At 50.1% G+C, this 14,134-nt stretch overlaps 1 protein-coding gene across 3 annotated transcripts in view; it reads right to left on the bottom strand.

Moving 5' to 3' along the window:
* RETREG2 (reticulophagy regulator family member 2) overlaps window positions 1–14,134 on the bottom strand; it is a 46,068-nt gene that overhangs the window by 12,895 nt on the left and 19,039 nt on the right. The window contains exons 8-10 of one of the 3 annotated variants that reach the window (XR_007768395.1): window positions 13,286–13,421; window positions 11,242–12,216; window positions 7,892–9,708 (exon numbers count right to left, since the gene is read on the bottom strand). Coding sequence is in view for 1 of the 3 variants with exons in the window: in XM_050917080.1 (XP_050773037.1) it covers window positions 11,483–12,216; window positions 13,286–13,421 (870 nt within the window). In the remaining 2 variants the exon portion in view is untranslated. Of the gene's footprint in view, window positions 1–7,891; window positions 12,217–13,285; window positions 13,422–14,134 lie in introns of those variants that run through there. The other 2 variants (XR_007768396.1, XM_050917080.1) reach the window with 2 other exon arrangements.

Here is a 14,134-nt window from a genome sequence, read left to right as displayed (position 1 = left end):
TCCATTTCCTCAGCCAGCTCCAAACTGAAACTCTCCAGCACCTCCTCTGCCTTCTCTCTTTTCCAGGCTACGAGGTCACCAGATCTCTCTGTTCTCCAGCACCTTCAGTTGGCACCTTTGCAGGGGAGGGGCCCAGGCCATCAGTTGCCAGGAGACAGGGTGTTGGCCATTCTCTGTGCAGACAGCATCACACTGGCCCCTAGGGCTCTGCATCAATCACCCACCCCCATCCCACCACCTAGATACCTGAGAAAGGCATAGGGGAAACTGAGGGACCCACACAGTATTCAGAGAAAACATTAAGAACATTCTCACTTTGTCACGGGTGGGACTTCAGTAAATACATCCTCCTGGTGTGACAGTGACAATTACTCGTTGAGTACCGTCTTTCAACCAGTTAGGCACTCACAGAATTATAACAGAATTAACAGACAGGCTATGTCTATACTACAGGATTATTCCAATTTTACATAAACTGGTTTTGTAAAACAGATTGTATAAAGTCGAGTGCACGCAGCCCCACTAAGCACATTAATTCGGTGATATGCATCCATGTACCGAGGCTAGCATCAATTTCTGGAGCGTTGCACTGTGGGCAGCTATCCCGTAGCTATCCCATAGTTCCTGCAGTCTCCCCCGCCCATTGGAATTCTGGGTTGAGATCTCAATCCATGATGGGGCAAAAAGTGTCACGGGTGATTCTGCGTCACTCAATCCTTCCTCCGTGAAAGCAACGGCAGACAATCATTTCACGCCCTTTTTCCCTGGATTGCCCTGGCAGATGCCATAGCAGGGCAACCATGGAGCCCGTTTTGCCTTTTGTCACTGTCACCGTATGTGTACTGGATGCCACTGACAGAGGCGGTACTGCAGTGCTACACAGCAGCATTCATTTGCCTTTGCAAGGTAGCAGAGACAGTTACCATCCGTATTGCACCGTCTGCCATGCCATTGTAAATTGGATATGAGATGATGGTTATCAGTCATTCTGTACTGTCTGCTACTGTCATGGGTGCTCCTGGCTGGTCTCATTGAGGTGGGCCGGGGGCGCATGGACAAAAATGGGAATGACTCCCTGGGTCATTCCCTTCTTTATGTTTTGTCTAAAAATAGAGTCAGTCCTGCCTAGAATATGGGCAAGTGTACTAGAAAGCCAGAGAGCACAGCCACTCCGCGTCAGAGCCCCAGAGATCCTGCAGAAATGATGAGCTGCATGCCATTCTAGGGGATGCCCCTGCAACCACCCCACCCGTTGTTTCCCTTCTCCCACTCCTCCTGGGCTACCGTGGCAGTGTCCTCCCATTTGTGTGATGAAGTAATAAAGAATGCAGGAATAAGAAACACTGACTTTTTAGTGAGAAAGTGAGGGGGAGGCAGCCTCCAGCTGCTACGATAGTCCAGGCAGGATATTAAAGGGTGGGGGGGAGAAGATCGCAGCCACGCGCTGCTATGATAGTTCAGGGAGTACAGAATCTTTTCTTTAGACACGAAAGAGGGGGTGTTCATGGAGCTCAGGCTCCAGCTGCCATGATGACGGTTACCCAGCATTTTATACCATCTGCCAGGAATGACAGGGAGTCATTCCCATTTTTACCCAGGCGCCCCTGGCCGACCTCACAGAGGCCAGCCAGGAGCACTCATGGGCTGATAACGGTTTTCCACCATTTTGTACCATCTGCCATCAGGAAAGGAAGGGAAGCGGATGCTGCTGTTCATCGCCACAGCACCGCGTCTACCAGCAGCATGCAGTAGACCTAGGGTGACATTGAAAAATGGCAAGAAATGATTTTTTTTCCCTTTTCTTTCACGGGGAGGAGGAGGTGGGTAAATTGACAAGATATACCCTGAACCACCCCAGACAATGTTTTTGACCCTTCAGGCATTGGGAGTTCAGCCAAGAATGCAAATGCTTTTCGGAGACTGTGGGAACTGTGGGATAGCTGGAGTCCTCAGTCCCCGCTCCCTCCCTCCATGAGCGTCCATTTGATTCTTTGGCTTTCCGTTACGCTTGTCACGCAGCACTGTGCTGAGTCCCTGCTGTGGCCTCTGTCTATCATAGCCTTCAAATGCTTTGGCATTTCGTCTTCTGTAATGGAGCTCTGATAGAATAGATTTGTCTCCCCATACAGCGATCAGATCCAGTATCTTCCGTACAGTCCATGCTGGAGCTCTTTTTGGATTTGGGACTGCATAGGCACCTGTGCTGATCAGAGCTCCATGCTGGGCAAACAGGAAATGAAATTCAAAAGTTTGCGGGGCTTTTCCTGTCTCCCTGGCTACTGCATCCGAGTTCAGATTGCTTTCCAGAGCAGTCACAATGGTGCACTGTGGGATATCGCCTGGAGGCCAATACTGTCGATTTGCGGCCACACTAACCCTAATCCGACATGGCAATACTGATTTCAGCGCTACTCCTCTCGTCGGGGAGGAGTACAGAAACCCATTTAAAGACCCCTTTATAGCGATATAAAGGGCCTCGATGTGTGGACGGGGCAGGGTTACATTGGTTTAACGCTGCTAAATTCGGTATAAATGCGTAATGTAGACCAGGCCACAGACAGAGGAACATGCGACATCTACAGCTCTTGTAGAGGGAAATCATGCCTCACCAAGCTATTAGAATTCTTTGAGGGAGACAAACAAACTTGGGGACAAGGGGGATCCAGTGGCTATAGGGTACTTGGACTTTCAGAAAGCCATTGACAAGGTCCCTCAATGGTTCTTAAGGAAACTAAGCAGTCATGGGATAAAAGTGAATGTCCTCTCATAGATCAGTAAGTTGTTAAAATCCAGAAAACAAAAGGGTAGGAATAAACACTGGAATAAATTGCCTAGGGAAGTTGTGGAATCTCCATCTCTGGAGATATTTAAGAGTAGGTTAGATAAATGTCTATCTGGGATGGTCTAGACAGTATTTGGTCCTGCCATGAGAGCAGGGGACTGGACTCGATGACCTCTCAAGGTCCCTTCCAGTCCTAGAGTCTATGAATCTATGAAATGGCCAGTTCTCAGAATGGAGAGAGGTAAATAGTGGTGTCCCCCGGGAGTCTGTCCTGGGACCAGTGCTGTTCAACATATTCATAAATGATCTGGAAAAAGAGTAAACAGTGAGGTGGCAAAATCTGCAGATGATACAAAATTACTCGTGATACTTCAGTCCAAAGCAGACTGTGAAGAGCGACAAAGGGATCTCACAAAACTGGGTGACTGGGCAACAAAATGGCAGATGAAATTCAATGTTGATCAATGCAAAGTAATGCACATTGGAAAACATAATCCCAACTCTACATATACAATGATGGGTCTAAATTAGAAACAAACATTAATAGGGTATGGAACAGCTTCCAGATGAGGAGAGAGTAAAAAGACAGACTATGGATGAGGCTTTTTTCAAACAACTAACAAAATCATCCAAAGCCCAAGATTTGGTGGTGATGGGGGACTTCAACTATCCAGATATATGTTGGGACAATAACACCGCGGGGCACAGACTATCCAATAAGTTCCTGGACTGCATTGCAGACAACTTTTTATTTCAGAAAGTTGAAAAAGCTACTAGGGGGGAAGCTGTTCTAGACTTGATTTTAACAAATAGGGAGGAACTTGTTGAGAATTTGAAAGTAGAAGGAAGCTTGGGTGAAAGTGATCATGAAATCATAGAATTTGCAATTCTAAGGAAGGGTAGAAGGGAGTACAGCAGAATAGAGACAATGGATTTCAGGAAGGCGGATTTTGGTAAGCTCAGAGAGCTGATAGGCAAGGTCCCATGGGAATTAAGACTGAGGGGAAAAACAACTGAGGAAAGTTGGCAGTTTTTCAAAGGGACGCTATTAAAGGGCCCAAAAGCAAGTTATTCCGATGGTTAGGAAAGATAGAAAATGTGGCAAAAGACCACCTTGGCTTACCCTTGAGATCTTGCGTGACCTACAAAATAAAAAGGCATCATATAAAAAATGGAAACTAGGTCAGATCACGAAGGATGAATATAGGCAAATAACACAGGAATGCAGAGGCAAGATTAGAAAAGCAAAGGCACAAAATGAACTCAAACTAGCTATGGGAATAAAGGGAAACAAGAAGACTTTTTATCAATACATTAGAAGCAAGAGGAAGACTAAGGACAGGGTAGGCCCACTGCTCAATGAGGAAGGGGTAACAGTAACGGGAGACTTGGAAATGGCAGAGATGCTTAATGACTTCTTCGTTTCGGTCTTCACTGAGAAGTCTGAAGGAATGTCTAGTATAGTGAATGCTTACGGGAAGAGGGTAGATTTAGAAGAGAAAATAAGGAAAGAGCAAGTAAAAAATCACTTAGAAAAGTTAGATGCCTGCAAGTCACCAGGGCCTGATGAAATGCATCCTAGAATACTCAAGGAGTTAATAGAAGAGGTATCTGAGCCTCTAGCTATTATCTTTGGGAAATCATGGGAGACGGGGGAGATTCCAGAAGACTGGAAGGGGGCAAATATAGTGCCCATCTATAAAAAGGGAAATAAAAACAACCCAGGAAACTACAGACCAGTTAGTTTAACTTCTGTGCCAGGGAAGATAATGGAGCAGGTAATCAAAGAAATCATCTGCAAACACTTGGAAGGTGGTAGGGTGATAGGGAATAGCCAGCATGGATTTGTAAAGAACAAATCATGTCAAACTAATCTGATAACATTCTTTGATAGGATAACGAGCCTTGTGGATAAGGGAGAAGCGGTGGATGTGATATACCTAGACTTCAGTAAGGCATTTGATACAGTCTCGCATGATATTCTTATAGATAAGCTAGGAAAGTACAATTTAGATGGGGCTACTATAAGGTGGGTGCATAACTGGCTGGATAACCGTACTCAGAGAGTAGTTGTTAATGGCTCCCAATCCTGCTGGAAAGGTATAACAAGTGGGGTTCCGCAGGGTTCTGTTTTGGGACCGGTTCTGTTCAATATCTTCATCAACGATTTAGATGTTGGCATAGAAAGTACGCTTATTAAGTTTGCGGACGATACCAAACTGGGAGGGATTGCAACTGCTTTGGAGGACAGGGTCAAAATTCAAAATGATCTGGACAAGTTGGAGAAATGGTCTGAGGTAAACAGGATGAAGTTCAATAAAGATAAATGCAAAGTGCTCCACTTAGAAGGAACAATCAGTTTCACACATACAGAATGGGAAGAGACTGTCTAGGAAGGAGTAGGGCAGAAAGAGATCTAGGGGTCATATTGGACCACAAGCTTAATATGAGTCAACAGTGTGATACTGTTGCAAAAAAAGCAAACGTGATTCTGGGATGCATTAACAGGTGTGTTGTAAACAAGACACGAGAAGTCATTCTTCCGCTTTACTCTGCGCTGGTTAGGCCTCAACTGGAGTATTGTGTCCAGTTCTGGGCACCGCATTTCAAGAAAGATGTAGAGAAATTGGAGAGGGTCCAGAGAAGAGCAACAAGAATGATTAAAGGTCTTGAGAACATGACCTATGAAGGAAGGCTGAAGGAATTGGGTTTGTTTAGTTTGGAAAAGAGAAGACTGAGAGGGGACATGATAGCAGTTTTCAGGTATCTAAAAGGGTGTCATCAGGAGGAGGGAGAAAACTTGTTCACCTTAGCCTCCAATGATAGAACAAGAAGCAATGGGCTTAAACTGCAGCAAGGGAGATTTAGGTTGGACATTAGGAAAAAGTTCCTAACTGTCAGGGTAGTTAAACACTGGAATAGATTGCCTAGGGAAGTTGTGGAATCTCCATCTCTGGAGATATTTAAGAGTAGGTTAGATAAATGTCTATCAGGGATGGTCTAGACAGTATTTGGTCCTGCCATGAGGGCAGGGGACTGGACTCGATGACCTCTCGAGGTCCCTTCCAGTCCTAGAGTCTATGAGTCTATGAGTCTATTCATCTTAGAAAAGGGACAACTAAGAGGGGATATGACAGAGGTCTAAAAATCATGACTGGGGTGCAGAGAAAGTGAACAGGGAAGTGTTATTCACCCCTTCACATAACACAAGAACCAGGGGTCACTTGATTTAAATTAATAGGCAGCAGGTTTACAATAAACATAAAGAAGCATTTCTTCACACAACACAGAGTCAACCTGTGGAACTCATTGCCAGCGGATGCTGTGAAGACCAAAACCGTAACTAGTTTAAAAAAATAATTAGATAAATTAATGGAGGATGGGCCAGCAATGGCTATTAGCCAAGATGGGCAGGGACAACCCCATGATCTGGGTGTCCCTAAACCTCTGACTGCCAGAAGCTGGCTCTGGATGACAAGGGATGTATCACTTGATAAATGCCCTGTTTATTCCCTCTGAAGCATCTGACACCGGCCACCGCCAGAGACAGGACACCGGGCTAGATGGACTGTTGGTCTGACCCAGTATTGCTGTTCTTATGTTCACCTGATAGTAAATTAATCTAGACCACATTTCCCTTGTTTGCTTCTAAGCCTATGTCCACACTACAGCTTTAAATCGATATTAGTAAAACCGATTTTATAAAACAGGTTTTATAAAATCGATTTTACGCGTCCACACTAGGGCACATTACTTCGGTGGTGTGCGTCCATGGTCCCAGGGTACCATCGATTTCCGGAGCGGTGCACTCTGGGTAGCTCAGTAAAAGAATAGGACCAATAACTTCGATATCCGTCCACACTAACCCTAAATCGATTTAGTAATATCGATTTTAGGGTTACTCCTTTTGTTTAGCTGGAGTACAGAAATCGATTTTAAGACCCCTTAAAATCGATTTTAAGTGCCTTGTAGTGTGGACGGTTACAGCGTTAAATCGATTTAACGCTGTAGTGTGGACCTGGCCTAAGAATGTGGGACCGTGACAAGACTTACTGACATCAAGACATGTCATCTGCTGCCTTCCCCCCCCAAAGCCAGTACTCCTGTCAAAGAAGGAAATCAAGGCAGTTTGGCATGATCTGTTCTAGACAAAGGTGTGTGCACAAGTTGATTGTTTCATCATTTGTTCCAGTATCTCTCCAGGTACCAAAGTTAGGCTGACTGGTCTATAAGCCCCAGGTCCTCTTTGTTCCCCATTTTAAAGATGGGGCTATGGCTGCCCTTCTCCAGACCTGAAGAAAATTTTTCTTGCCCATGTCTCCCAGCAGGCCACTGCCACAGCCAGTAGAATCCAGGTCACCTGGGGCCCACTCCCCCTCTACCACTGTAAGTTAACTAGCAGGAGGCTTGTACTCGGCCGGCTCCCTTCGCTGCGAGGGCTGCAGTACTGGAGTCCGCTCTCAGCAGCTCGAGCCTTGCTCCTGCCTGTGGCCAGCAGGCACAGGGCACAGATTCCAGACAGCGGTTTCTGAAGGTTAGTAGCAGCTGCCCTGGAAACTGCGTGGCCAGCAGAGCATCACAGACTGGGAAGATGTCAGTAAACGTGGGACTTGACACTAGAGCATCTTAGGCCACTGCCGAGTAGAGGCTGCTGAGGTTTCCAAGGAGAGTGATGCTGAAGGGACAGCCAGAGGCCAGTGAGCATTAAAGTCACAGATGTGACTTCTCCATATTCACCCATCCCCTCATTGTCATCGCAACAACTCTGCAACGCTGCTTGGCTGAGCAACTGCAGCAGAAAGGAGTTTCCGTGAGCAATGAGTGACCTGGGCAGGAGAGGAGAATCCAAGTTGGTAGCCAGCCAGCTCTGTCCCACCCCCAACATGTTACCTCCCTGGGTGGCCTGCTCACACCACCCTGCAGCCGATAGACGCCAAAGCTCGCAGCTAGCTCTGCTTTGAGTGTTCAGTACCACCACTGACAGACAGACATCTCCCGACAGGCTGAAAAGAAGTGATTTCTCCTCCCATGCCTGGGACTGAAGGTCAGACTGACACCCCAAGCGAGCAGAGGGTCATCTGCAAGACAAGCTAGAAAGACTACATCACATACAGCCAACAAACTTTATTGCCCAGAACTTTCTCCTCTAACTTTTTTTTGTTTTTATTTTTTATTACAAATTCTACATTTTGCTTTTAAATATAGCCATAGAATGAACACTGGTTACAAGGACCCACTCCCTCACCCCCCCTTTCCTGGATGTTCTTAGGAAGAGATTAACACATTTTTATCATTAGGTCTCCTACAGACCTACCAGCAATGACAAGCCACCCGCTGCTACCAGCACTGGTGCTTCAAGTTCTCTTGCGGACATAGTACTCAGGGAGAGGGCGGGCATATGAGCACATGCATACAAGATCCCTTCCCTGCCCCACACCCTGAAAGAAAATTTGGGGACCAAATTGTTGTGACCCATTTGTGCTCCTACCATGCAACAATGCCTTGGTTAGCGATACGTGGCAGCCTGTTCACTGGATACTTTGGCGGGGGCTTTTTAGAACATTAGCACCATTTGAACGTGGGCGGCTGCCATGTGGGCCATGCACACAACCCTGTAGCCCGCAGGATGCTGCGCTGCGCACGGGATTCCCAATGCAATGCAGGACAAGGGGGCTGACATTTTGCTTTGGCAGCCTACCAGGAGCTTATCTAATTTACATCAAAGACTGCAGCCACCCTCATGAGCCATGGAGTTATCCGAGGAAGGACACTGCTTGCTAGGGGCTACACTGCTCTGGTAAAGGGGGTGAGAACAGGCTCTATTTGGGCCAGTTTGGCATTCGCTGGGCTAGGAGGAGGTTTTCAGGAAGTGCCTCTACTTATCTACTCAATAAATAATCTAACGCTTCCCAAACCTAGGATTTGAAAGCAGATCGTCCTAGCTCGAAAGAGGCCAGGAGGGGCTACCATTAAAAATTCATGGATCCACAAGCCACCACTCCCCTGCTTAATGGAGCATTCCATAGAAGTCATACAGAGTGGAGAAGTGTCCATCGAGTCCATGCTTTGAACAGTCAAATAGTGACAGAGCTACCAACACCTCTGGAGTCTGCCCTGTCCCACACAGACAGGGAAAGGGGGGGATTAGCCCACACACAACACAGCAGCACAGCCGAAGCCCAGCTTCAACTGCCGTCGTGGGGCCAGAGAACTCTCCAAAATGCGCTGCCCAAGGGGTGCAGCAAGGAAATCACTGGGCCTCTGCTCCCATCCCCTGGTTATCTCAGCTGAGTTTTCTGAAGTACAAGTCGCTGCTGATTTAAAAGCTCTGCTGTCAGTTATGAGAAATCCAGTCAAGGGGCTGCGCCTGGGTGTGTGCCGAGCTGACAGTCTCAGCTCCTGGAAGAGAGAGTGCTGTCTGGGAGGCAGGGGAGCATGGCAAGGCATCCTGCCTCTGCACTCAGGCTAGACAGATTCACACCCTGGGCCCATATTCCAGGGACTGGTGGCCACGGCCATGTAGCCTCTCACTTTCCATATGTTCCTCGACTGCAGCACCCCAAGTAAGAATTGATAGGAGAGGCTGCAACAGCCCTGTACAAACAGGCAAGTCTCATCTTACGCTGGGGTTACGTTCCGCTGTCAGCGTGTAAAGCGAAAATCGCGTATAGTCAAAATGACATTGAGTGTAATGGCGGGCAGAATCACCAGCACTACAGGTACAGTATTGAAATTGTTATTTTGCTTTTTTTGTTTTTGCTGACCACGCAAAGCTGAATTTCTGTGTGTTAAATGCATGTAAGATGAGACTCACCTGCAGATAAGATTCCCGTTCCTCCACTTCCTCTAGCCAAGGACCCTCACGCTACAGGGTCTACGTGCAATGAGGACACAGAGTTCCCTGCTCGGACAGTCTCAGCCAGACCCTGGGGTACATTAAGACAGTACGAGGGTTATGAAAGTGAGAGGGGTTGTACTTACTGGGGGCGAGGACAGGCAGGACTCCAGGCAGCATTGCTCTTGGGCGTGTTGGCCTATATGCCCAAGGCAGAGCCTGAAGTTCCGCTGCCCACCATTTCACAAAGATTCTTTCCACATACACCTGCAGTGCTCCATTGTCTGTGCGGAGACAGAGCTAGACCGAACTGGCCTAGGATACGTGCTGAGCCTTCACGTGCTGGCTGAGACATTTCTGCTGGGTTGTGCGCACAAGCTGCCAAGTCAGTTTACAGCTCCCCCATGAGAGTCAGTAGAGCCTCTCTTATTCCCATGCCAGAGCTACGGCCAAGGATGCCCATTCCCTGCTCCAGGAACACAACAGGAGCCTTTTCAGGCAGGGACTAGAACTAGGATGGCCTGTGGCTGCGAGACAGAACCTAGTCCACAGTACACTCTGGGACAGTCCCAGGAAGCGCCGGGTACCCAACTGGGCTAGAATAGGAGGTGCTTCCAACAAGCTTGCTTGAGAGGACAGGACCTGAGGCAGCTCTTCAGTCCCTCACACTGCCCTGAAAACTCCCAGACCCAGCTAGGGCAGCCCTGCCAGAGGAGGAGCAGGTTCACCAGGCAGCAGTGAACGATCCCGTGCTGGGACTGGAACTGAGATGCCAAGTGCTCACAGCAGGGACAAGCCAAGGACAGGTGGTAGAGTGGAGTTGTAGTGGCCCAGCCTTGGGCGGGGGGCACTTGGGACATAAAGTGCAGTAAGAGATTACAGAACACTGCCTAAAAACAGCCTTTAGTCATCTAAAAAATTAGATTGGGTGTGTGGGGGGGTCCCTCTCACACAATTACTGTCTGCGCAGCCCCTCGGACTAGGGCCACAAAACAGTCAAGACTCTTCTCTGCTGCACAAGCCAAGTTTGTAAACTCCTCTCAAGCCACCGGAAAGCCAGCCAGATGCCACAGTGAGACACTATACAAGAGGAAGCGGCACTCGGGGGTCTGGCTTGGTCATGCCTATTTAGAGCACAATGGTTTGAGGAGCCATCCGTGTGCCGCAGAGTTAAAGACAGGAGAGAACCGGGGCAAGGAGCAACCGGTCCAGCCCTGGAAGCTGCTCCATTCCCAGCAGTGGTCTCCAAGGCAGGGAGGGAGCATAATTCAGGCCAGACACATAGGGAAATGCCCGACGCTTGGTTTGATGGAGAGGATACCACAATCTGGTATCAGGCTCGCAGGCCCCTTCCTGCATCCACACACCTTTCCTTGCTGGTAGGAAGTGGCCTGCCTCTGCTCTTCCCCCCCACCCGGAGATCTGAGTAGTTGTTTCTTCCCCTCCCCCCATCCAGCTCAATCAAAGACAGTTAAAGTTATTTACACTTTTAGCCGTTTAAAAACCCAATAAAATAAGATTGCATCTGTCCTACCAGGGATGTGGGGATAGCAGCAGCTACATCTAGCTCAGTACCCTGCGTGCAAAACGAAAGACAAACAGAAGACAGACCAAAATACTGCACCATCACTAGGAAGCTTTTGCTGGGGTTGGTGTTACAACTGCGGACTGGTTCCTCTCCTCACTCAGCCCGAGGAAGGCTGGGCTGGGAAGGATGGGTTATTCCAGACACAGCGCACGAACACAGCCTTTGCGCCATCCTGGTCAACATGAATATCTAAAACGGACTGGACACCACTGCACGAGTCTGTCTGTCCATCCTTCCTTCCAGGGAGGACAAGGAAAGAGGGGGCGACAGAGATGACCTAAGACAAAGACGCTGCTGACGCCGCCTCCTCTGGATCCTCTTGCTTTGGCAGCTCGGAAAATGTGGGCTGGAAGGAAGCTGGAACTGGAGTGACGGGCGATTCCTGCACTTCCGGCTCTCCTCCAAGCCCCATCTCTACATCCATTTGCTCCAGCTCCCTCTGATCCAGTAGCTCAAAGTCATCCACTTCCCCCTCCTCCTCCGGCGGAGCGCCAGTCTCCATTCCCACCACCTCGGTCTCTGACAGCTGTGCCTGGAAATTCAGTTTCTCTTCAGGATCAGTGGGGAGGAACTCTGAGAGAGAAGGCCCCTCGCTAGCTTCAGAGGAGCGCAGCAAGGCTGAGAGGGTGTTCTGCACCACCGTGGTGATGGCAGTGGTGACAATCTCCTCGCTTAGTGCATCGATGCAAAGGCCCAGGCCGGGGGCCGCAGCAGTCTGCGGCTCTGTGCTGCCTGGCGCCACTTGCCCGTTCCCATTGAAGTGCGTATTTACAAAATGGAGAGGAGAAGCTAGATGGAGAACGGAGAGGTCAGAGTCCACAGCTTCCTTTTCCACAGAGTCCAGCTCGTGGGCAGCATGGGCAAGCTCAGCGCCCAGTGGCAGGCCGAAGGCATCATCGTCGCTTTGTGGCCCCAGGTCTCTGGAATGATACTCTTCTACGGAGGGGAACTCTGCCAGGTCCTTGGCGAAGGACTCCTCTGGCTCGCTGTGCAGGCTCTGCTGATCCAGGTCTGAAAGGCACAGCCAGGCAACGGCATTAGCTGCAGCTCTCGGGTGCTTCTCCCACCCTCCACAGTCCCAGTACCTTGGACCCAGGCTGCGCGTCTGCCTGCGCCAGCGGAGAGAACAGCTGATATTTGCCCCCTGGGGCTGCTCCATCCTGGTTAGTGTGGAAGCAGGAGTTGCCCTGTACTCCCATGAGAGGAGTGCTTGAGGGTTTGGATTCGCTCTCCCACAATTCAGCTTCTTCCTGACTAGCAGCCACCTCCCTTCACTCTGCCCCACATGGGGTGTCACCTTACCACCCCCTTCTTGCCATCCTCCACCTGCCACTGGGCCTGTTCATGCCCAGAACTCCTGTCTCACTTCCACTCTCTCCCTCCTCAAACCCACCCCAAAGTGTCTGACCAGCTACACTCCCGTGGATTACCCAGTCCCCACGGCGACTCCTGAAAACACCCAACCAGCCCCGTGATCCTGTTGTCACCAGCACACAGCCATCATCGGAGCCAGCGAGCGCAGTGGGGCAAGGCCTCTGGCTTTGTTTTGTACAATGTCACGCACAGCTTCGGCGAAAGAGCACACGTCAGCACTTGGCTGGGCTTGCCTGCACCTCTGCTCGTTGGCAGAGCCCTTGAGGACTGTGCTGCCTCCCTTTCCAGAGTTAGCAGGGATCAGGGCAGGGCATGGAGCGGGATCATCCGGGAGCAGAGATCAGATAGCCAGAGCAGTCATGGCTAATGGGGAAGCCATGACAAGATGTGCTGCTGCTAACACCTTCCCGCCCAAGGCAGCAATTGGGCAGAGCCCATCCCCATGGGGGCTGGGCTAACAGCCCGGTTAGGAGAGTTTCAAACACTCAGAAATAACAACATACAGACTCCCTGCCCAGTGATGGGGGAGATGGAGCATGCCACCTTCACTGTCAAGTGAGGGTCTCCTGGCTCCCTTCCGGCCCTTTCCCCCTGCAAACGGACTGGTTCGCGCCCTGCCCTCCAGGGGTGGAGGAAGGGACAGTGATGGCCTGTTCCTACCAGACAGCTGTTTCAGGACAAAGCGTAGGGTGAGGGTGGGAATTACCTTCAGATACATCAGTCAGCTGCGGGGTGGTGGCCCTGGAGACAGAGAAGCCCCCACTCTCCAGGATGGAGGCCTCCTCGTCAGAGAGCTCAGAGTCTGTAATCGCCAGCGCTAGAGCAGTCTTCTTCACATCCACCTGTGGCGGAGGAGAGCAGAGGGGACAGTTAGGTTTGGGTGCCAAGCTGGCAGAGCTCCCTGCTGGCTCCTCTGCACAGACCAGAGCCGCAGGGGCAGAAGGTACCTGCCAGATGAACTGTTACACAGGGTTCTCACGCTGTACAAGCAGGGGGCTGGGCAGAATCCTCATTACACTGTCCAGGCCCAGGCTCATCCTTGCTGCTCTTGGAGTGAGCTCGGATGGGTTTGCATCCTGCCAGTGCTCCACATGGAGGGCCCAGTGAAATCCTGCGAGCCCTAGAAATCCCCACAGCAGGGGATTCTCCCCCCTCCTGTGGTGGCTACAGCACTGTCGCAAAGGCCAGGGCCCCCTTTCACACTAGTGCCAACAGGCCATGCCAAAAAGGACATCCACACATGCAGCAGCAGCGGGCACCGCAGATGCTTCCATGTAACCCACAGCTTCCCACCTCCCAGCCCAGCTTCTCCTTCCACTGGCAGCGGCAGCAAAACCAGACAGCTGCCCTGATGACCCCATCAGTGTGGAAATAAATGGGACTACACATCTCCCATCTACTGAGCAAGTGCGAATGGTGGGGAACAGCTCCACGACCCTTTACCCTAGGTGTGGTCAGGGTTCCAGGAAATAGCAAGCCATCTGCACCACCAGCAGCGTTGCCTGCAGGCCAGCAGAGACAGGTGCAGCGTGACTCCCTCCTGAGCCCGTCGAGA

Source organism: Gopherus flavomarginatus, chromosome 10, assembly GCF_025201925.1.
Source record: "Gopherus flavomarginatus isolate rGopFla2 chromosome 10, rGopFla2.mat.asm, whole genome shotgun sequence".
NCBI lineage: Eukaryota > Metazoa > Chordata > Testudines > Testudinidae > Gopherus > Gopherus flavomarginatus.
This window is presented reverse-complemented; position numbering and strand designations above follow the sequence as displayed.